Source organism: Nasonia vitripennis, chromosome 5 (genome assembly GCF_009193385.2).
Source record: "Nasonia vitripennis strain AsymCx chromosome 5, Nvit_psr_1.1, whole genome shotgun sequence".
Classification (NCBI taxonomy): Eukaryota; Metazoa; Arthropoda; class Insecta; order Hymenoptera; family Pteromalidae; genus Nasonia; species Nasonia vitripennis.
Window position 1 is genome coordinate 19,239,575 of NC_045761.1, and position 8,105 is coordinate 19,247,679.

Genomic DNA, 8,105 nt, shown 5'->3' on the forward strand with positions numbered 1-8,105 from the left:
CTCGGAAAATCGCACTCACTCGCAGGTTTGCCAATCCCACGAATCCCCAACTCTTTTTCCCGTTCGCGCTCAAAACAAAGAGAAAAATAACGCGGTAGTAGTCGACTGTACAACGCGTGCGCCGTAAGCCCAGCTACAGTCGGATCTCCCTTTCGGACACCCGAAATATCCATCAGCTGCATATGGGCGCGAGATTAAAGAATATAATGCCGTGCCGCCGCCGAGAGAAAATGTAGTAAACTCGGTAGTACTCGCGTGCCTCCTACGCAAGCGAGTCGGCGAAGAGGGGCGGCGTACCTAACCTACAAAACTCGCTCCCATTGGCGCGAGTGAGACAGAGCTATATGGTTCGAGACTCGCGTACGTAGTAAACGCGTAGCGTGAGACACGACAGAGAAAGAGATACATGTACATAGGTATACAGCGCGTGTTGTCCGAGAGACGAGACGTATGTATTAATGTATGTATCAGAGCGGCGGATCGCGAGCTGGCCGCGGCGACGAGAGCGCGAGAGAAGATGGCGACGTATTTGAAAAGGCCGTCGAAGCTGTTCGAGCGGCTGGCCGCGGTATCGTCGAAAAGCAGTAGCAGTAGCGGTAGCAGTAGCGAAGAGCCGCAGCGGCAGCAGCCCCAGCTTCGCGAGCTGATCTGCCCGGTGTGTCGCTCGCTGTTGCGCGAGCCGGTCACCCTTCCCTGCGCCCATAACCTCTGTCTGAGCTGCCTCCGCGGCACCGTCGAGCACAGCAGTCTCAGCTGCCCGCTCTGCAGACAGAGGGTCGGCTCTTGGCTCCGCACTGCCACCAACCGACAGGACAGCCTCGTCAACGACGAGCTCTGGCAGCTCATCAGGCGCACCTTCCCCGAGGAGCTCGGGCTCGCGCACGACGCGCCGGACCTCGACTTGGCCGCTGGTGAGTTTCTCGTCTACTCTATCTATCTACCCGCGCTCTTATATGCGATCATGTCCTATCTGTGTTTGGCGCTGCTCCGTAATATTAGAACTCGCGCTTACTATTACTATACTTCGCCGCCGATACCTACGTCTCGAGTGTGTGTGTGTGTGTGTGTGTATGTGTGTGTGGGTGGCTGGCTGAGTGTTTGTGCAGCGCGTATGTGTTCGGACGGCGGTAAGAGAAAGAGAGAGACGGACGGATATGCTCTGCGTCGCTTATACTTGCTTTGCGCGATACCAGACGGCCCCCAACCGACAGTGTAACGCGATTCAGGTGGATAAATAAACAACGGATAACCTCACTCTCTTCGCGGAAAGTGAGTTTCTCATTTTCGGCGGGCCATCAACCTGTGGCTACGGTCGTACGGTGCAGCGAGATTCACGTTTTGTTGGTTAGCCCCGTATGTTTTGTCCCGAGGGAGAGAAGACTCGCGATGATGCCTGATGCTTGTTTTTTTTGATGTGGCCTTTTTTTGGAGCAGCTCTCCGTGTGCCCGAGTCTTCTCTTTTGGATAGCTCCCCTGCCTCTGGCGTTTCGTGACTGTAAGAGTATAGCTGTGTGTGTTGTGTGTTTGAAAGCGATTTTCGCGACTTTTGCTCATAATTTCTCTTTCTCTTATTCAAGACTACCCAGCGAAGAAGCAGATCAGCGCACCCGGAGAGATAAGGAGGGAATATGAAGTTCAACTACAAATGGTCGAAGAGGAAATGAGGCGACAGAGGGAAAAGGACAGATTGGCCAGCGAGGCTATTATAAGGAAAATCCAGCAAGAGGAGGAGCAGCAAAAATTGGTGCAACTAGCTCAGGACCAGTTATTGGCCAAAACATTAGCCAAGAGAGAGGTCATTGACAAGATCAATGACAAACCTCAGCGCTCTGCTAAATCCACCACCGTTGTTAACTCAGACAGGTCTAATGTCAATGTCAACACAAATGCTAACCAATCAAAGCCAGCGAGCAATCAGAAGATGTCAGTTAAGTCGAAGGAGCAAAATGATTCGAGAAAACTAAACGCAGCTCTGATATCTAAAATAAGGAAGCACTCGTCTACTGTCAAGTCCAGTGCGGCAAATGCTCAGAAGGATTCTACAGAGACTTTCAGTTCACAGAAACCAGTGCCAATACACAATGCCGTTACCAGAGTTGTAACACATCAGAGTAGAGGAAGCCAGCCTAACAATACAATTTTTCAAGCACTGGTAACAAGACTTGTGCAGTAAACTTGACCATTTGATGAATGAAATTTGTCACTAATTGGTATATTCTTTCAGGGAGAAATTGTTGCAACAACTTCAAAGATCTTCGGACTACAGAGCAAAGAGGAACTTCATGTGCCCAGCGATGTTCTTAGTAGTAACAAAAAGAAATTAGGTGTTGAGGTCTGTGTGACAACAGTAGAGGGGGAAGAAAGGATTGGAAGTGCTGAAAGTGCAGGAAGTCATGATAGCATAAATCAAGAAATTCATCACTTTAAACCAATCAAAGCTCTGCCAAGAACTCCTCTACGAACAACATCAGGTTAAAATTTGCAGCATCTTGTATTGATAGGGTGTGAGATTGTAATCATTATTAAACGAAAATTTCATATTTTAGATGGGCGGCAAGTCGATCCAAAACTGATAAGGGTAGTGCCTAAGCTGAAAAGAATTTCTAATGCCGTGCCAAAACCACCGACGCCGACGCATCTAAAAAAAGCGTTCAGCTGCTCTTGGAGTGCTTTTAAAAGTAAGTCCATATTTTAAAGGAAGCATTTTAATCAATTTAAAATTACATTATAAAACGTTCATTAAATTTCATATGTAATTTTTACGCAGAAATAACGAAGCAGCAACAAACATCACAGAAGAATTCATTAAACGTCCAGCAGCAGCAAGAGACCAAAAAGACTGAAAGGAAAGGAGACCACTCGCGGGTTGCCTCAAAATCTAGAAAATCCTTGCAGGATCTTGACGAGCGCAATTCCGAGGTAGACTTTGATAGCAACAAAAACTACACGAAGAACGTCGGCAAGATTATCAACGGCACAAAGGTCAGTAAGAAGCTAAACCTGGATGAACAGCCAAACGAACGTACGACCAAACAGCAGTCAAGGCGAACGGGTAAAAAGAACGGCCAGCTGCGAAGCAACAAGCACAAATCGAAAAAAGAACCGATAGAGCTAGTGGAACTTGACGACGAGGAGGACGAGCAGCAAGAGCAGAAGTCGACGAATCGGATTCCAACACCCGATCCTCTGGAGTTGGCACCCAAACAGCAAGAGCAGAGCAGACCTGACAGTCCAGTCTTCGAAATGGCTATTATGGAGAACATAGCTGAGAGGATTAAGAGGAGAAAGACTACTAGGACAGCCAGCAATACCGAGAATGTACAATGTGCAATGAATCTGGTAAGTAATTTGACAAAAGGCAGCTTTATTATCAAATGATTTAATCACTGATGTTAAAATCTAAATATCAAAATCAAGACCTGAAAGTCCATATATTTCTATTCAACCCTGAATTCTTTATAGCATTATACAATAGAATACAATCGTTCAGTAATTCACTTAAACGATCTGCTTATTTTGATATTTTTACGCAGGTCGCGCCCGCAATAACTAAGGCCAAGAGCAAAAAGACTAGTACAAAGATTCGCAAACAGACGAAAACAAAGAAACCAGCCACGACAGTCGTGAAACAGAAACCAAAAGTAGAAAAGGTCACGTCGGTAACGAGTCAAATCAAAAGGTTGGCAGCTAGATCGGCGAAGCGACCCAGGTATACCGAAGACACTGAGAGCGAAGACGAAGACAGGATCATTGATCAGCAAAGACAATCTCAAGTCAGTGAGGAGCAGAGACAGCTGGAGGAGAATGAAGTTGCAGAGCTCGACAAATCAAACCTCGATCGGTCACCGACGCCTCCTGCATTACCTTCGCCGCCCAAAAAATCTCGCAAATCCGCCAAAACTACCACTAAAAGCAGGGGTAAGAGTAAGAGCAAAAGCAAGAGCAAAAAGCAGAGCAAAGCTGCAGAACCGGTACTGCCTGCGCCATCACCGGCACCCGCTGAGAGTTCGCTCAATGTCAGCGAGGAAATCGATGATGATGCAGCATTGCAGGAACAGGCACGGTTGGAGCGTCTTGCTGCTCAGGAGCGCGAGGACCGCGAACTTGCACTTAAATTACAGGCAGAGTTCGCGGCATTGGAGCGCGTTGCAGGTAGAACGAGACGCGGTGCTGCTCGAGCCCCCAGTCCGTTGATCGAGACCAACAGTGAAGAGCAAAAGTCCAAAAAGGATAGCAACGAGAAGAGGCCGCGAAAACGCGCTGTCTTCAAGTAGGACCAGCTAATGGCTCGTAAGATTCTCATTAGAATCAGCATGGGACGCGCCGGACGGCTTCGCTCGTTTCTGATTAAGTGAGAAGGCCTTGCGTGTCATCTCCCGAGGAAAGGGTGCTCCTGATGTTCTTTTTCTTTGGAGAAATGATTGTGAACCTTAGTAATAGGCAGGACGAACATTTTGAGGTAATTTATAAAGATCGTTGGGGGTTTGAAGAGGATCAATTGATAGTTGGATTTATATAATTGTACAGATATTTCTATAAGGTTTTTTTCAGAATTGATTATGCACGTCAATCGATCCTCTGATTGAAGAGCTCGAAAAACGAAGGCATAGCTACAACGAGGTCACTATTGAAAAAAAGAGGGCATAACTTTGATTCTTTTGGTATGAAATGATAACTTTTAATAACCTCGATTAATTAATTAACAGCTAGTGCTTGAGATAATTGATTTTTTCCTTTGGTGCCATAAAGACACTGAAAAAATTGTAAATTAATGTGAAACTCGGAAATTCACAAACAAAGCGTTGTTCGTTAGTGCAGCTCGTTCAGATAACTCTCAAAGATGAGAATTAGTAAGAAAAATGGTGCATAGTTAAAAAAAAAGAGTATTGCTGAAAAAACTTATTCCATTTGAACTTTAATGTATAAAAGTGGATTCTTGTTTGCTAAAACTGATGAAAAAACTATATATTTCATGATTTATGTCTTATTCTGAGTAATTTTAAATGTTGGACCATAAATGAAAAATTCAATCTAACTTCGTTTTTCACATACAAGTGATGTTATCCTGCAGAATTGTTCCTAGTTCTCGTCTCTTCGATCTAAGAGACACTTGCGTAAACCAGAACTAACGTTTCTTTGTTTATTATTTACCTATTAGCAGAAAATCGTCCTATTCTCGCCTGACGTTTAAGGTGCGTTTATTATATTATACATTACCCCTCGCGTGTATCGTTGCAGCAAAGCAGAACATAAATGAGTCAATAAAGCCAATGTGGTGCGATATGCATGTAAAAAATTCTACTCGATATTACGCTGTCACGCTACGAGAATGGCCATTTTTAAATTGATTCGTAATTTTTAGTCTGTTTATTTTTCTTATCTTATTTATTTGACTCGTCAATATCATCTGAGTTCATTAGGCAAAAATGAATAAAGTTTCGAAATAAAAGTGTTGTTTTTAAATAATAAAATTGAAGTGTGTATAAGTTGTGTCGATTTAAAAATCTTATTCTCATATATCATCTTGCAGATCATTTAATCAGTGCTAGCTTCAACATTTAGCAAAAAATGTTATAAAATGAATATTTTCATAGATTGCTTATAGATGGATGTCTTTAATTTTTAGATTCTTATCATCAATGTTAATTTGTTTTAACATTTATAACCCTGTACTTTTTTAAAGCTTGAAATGAACGATTAAAAGTTACTTCTTTAAGGATGGCCATTTTACGGTATCATTCTGCAATTAGGTACTTGCAGTATTCCTTCCGCTTCATATTTACTTTATATTACAGCACCGAAAATATTGTCTCATAGCTTGCAAACGAATGACTTCACTTGTGTATAACTTTGTTATAATTCTTTCATTTTATGTTGTCATTCTATCTAAAATGCCAATAGGTCGATGTACTTTTCATCGATCCATTTATGTAGCAAAAACAAAAAAAAAACAAAAAAAATAATAATGGCTCCAGCGTAAATGTCGGGGCTTGGTGTATAATTTTTCTTTTCCTGTTATGGGATGGAAAAAGTGAATTTTTGTCCCGATTTCGCTTAGTGTACAGAGACGACTGCATAAAAAAGTGCGACTCTTGGAACTTCGTCGAACGCAGCTTAAATCATGTATGTAGAAGCGAACGATAAATTTCCAACAGTTGACAGATAAATTTATTTTATTATTTTTGTACTTCGAGTGTCGCTATATATGGTATAGATAGACATTTAATCACGTGTAAAAATATCAATTAGGGTGAAGATGCTGCGGCTATAATTTAATTTGTACTATATATTACTCATTCGTTTTACTGGAACAAAGCAGAGAATGTGAAAAGTATGAGTGGATTTGTGCTAAAATTAATGATGGTCATCTGTGCAAGAAAGAAGGATTGAACAAGCGTATTGAAATCTATAAGTGAACTTTAAAAAGTCATATAAGCAGTACAATGTATTTTTTATATTCTATAGTTTTTTATCCATGTTTTATTATAAGTGAAATTACGGAAATCCTTCTGTTTTAGAAAAAAGTTGTATAAAAGTAAATATTTTTAATCGATCAATTTATAAATGGCAAATTTATAAGCAGTACTGTATTATACAGCCTATACATTTTAAAAGTTTAGTACTGATCATAATAAATCATACATATTATATATTTACGTGTATCTTTTGGTATACCTTTGATTACAATTGAAAAGTTTTGGCTGTTGCAACCGAAAACAAGAGTTTAAATAACGAAATCACTTCAACTTATGATAATTTAGGTATGCAATCCACTGTAAAAGAACATAAACGTGATTTATTAATGCACCCGTACTAAAGGATAAACTGTAAAAAATATATGTTTTGAAGAGTGAGAGATGCGGGAATTGATCATGAAAATGAAAACTGTATAGTATCATAACACTACGAAAAACCCGCTCAAAAACTATTGTCAAATATTGTATGCAATGCCCTAAATTAAGAAAAGTAACGTAAAATTAGATATAAATAAGAAATAAAATGATCTATTCGATGGATCAGTATAATATATTTATTGTATAAGCGTGTTATGAATACCTTCACTATCTTTGCTAAGTAAACGTACGATTTTTATATAAACGACACGTTTAATTTATAAATAAAAGGCTATGGAAGTCTTATTTCTTCCATTAATGATAAAAATTATATATATAGAGAGAGTATAAAGTATATCAATGGAGAAATAATAACGTCGTATATGTTATGATTTCTGCACATCGTGTTATTTCTTTTTTTTTCATTATTTTATTATTATTATTTTTTTTTAAGGGACTACCTATTTTTCTTAAGGGAGTTGTATCAACGTTCTTTTGAGAAAGAAAAGCAGTTATTATATAGAAGAAAGACGTTCTCGTTAAGAAATGATATCCCACAAAAGTTAAGTTGTACATAAATGAATTTTTGTATAAGACGAATTTATCTCGCCATGTAGAAATTGAAAGAGAAAAAAAAACAAAAAAAAAAGGAAAAATTTGAGATTCATGTCCGGTTACGCTCAACATTGACGTAGGAAAATTTAATTTTATATGTATATTATATATAAAGAATATCACGAAGTACTAGATTTGTCTTCGGCAATAGAAAGCGATGAAAAATATTCCAAAAGTTGTTACAGACAGAAGGAAAAGAAATCAATAAATTTATTAACTACACATGTCTGAAATTTGAATCTCGACCTTATTCCCTTTATTTACGATTGTATCAAAACGTATGAACCAATGTATTTCTTTTTGCGCTAGACGATTGTGTTTCGAGTTTATAAACAGTCTTACGTGTACCGATAATGTTGGATATAATAAAGTGCGGCTGGTCGCACAACAGTTTTAAGCGTCGATATTCTAATGCATAATGTTTACATTCGTCGCGTGACTATTAATTTTTACATTCAAGAGTTGGCTTCGGCGGCAAAGCTCACTCGTCTTACTATAGAACTATCAAATATGCGACAGCTGCCGGAGACCCTGATGGATCTAATTGAAAGTTGCTGCGCGCTTAATTTTTAATTATTATTTATTATTTTTTTCCATTTTTATTTTATTCTGTGTAAAAAAGTAACATACGTCATTTATTATTTCAGTTAAGTCACA

The 8,105-nt window shown here is 39.7% G+C and overlaps 1 protein-coding gene across 1 annotated transcript; it reads left to right on the forward strand.

The window, feature by feature from the left end:
* The first annotated feature begins 136 nt into the window (after positions 1-136).
* LOC100122791 (E3 ubiquitin-protein ligase RNF168) lies at positions 137-7,670 on the forward strand. Its single transcript, XM_001606344.5, has 6 exons — positions 137-911; positions 1,578-2,152; positions 2,225-2,471; positions 2,547-2,678; positions 2,768-3,339; positions 3,534-7,670. The coding sequence occupies exons 1-6, from the start codon at positions 407-409 to the stop codon at positions 4,272-4,274; spliced, it is 2,772 nt and encodes a 923-aa protein (XP_001606394.2). The 5' UTR covers positions 137-406; the 3' UTR covers positions 4,275-7,670.
* Positions 7,671-8,105: the final 435 nt, after the last annotated feature.

Bases quoted from the DNA above. Each gene is read 5' to 3' on its own strand.
- LOC100122791 (XM_001606344.5), top strand. From the start codon at position 407: ATGTACATAGGTATACAGCGCGTGTTGTCCGAGAGACGAGACGTATGT. The intron at 2,153-2,224 runs GTAACAAGACTT...ATATTCTTTCAG, and splicing joins ATACAATTTTTCAAGCACTG to GGAGAAATTGTTGCAACAAC. The intron at 3,340-3,533 runs GTAAGTAATTTG...ATTTTTACGCAG, and splicing joins TACAATGTGCAATGAATCTG to GTCGCGCCCGCAATAACTAA.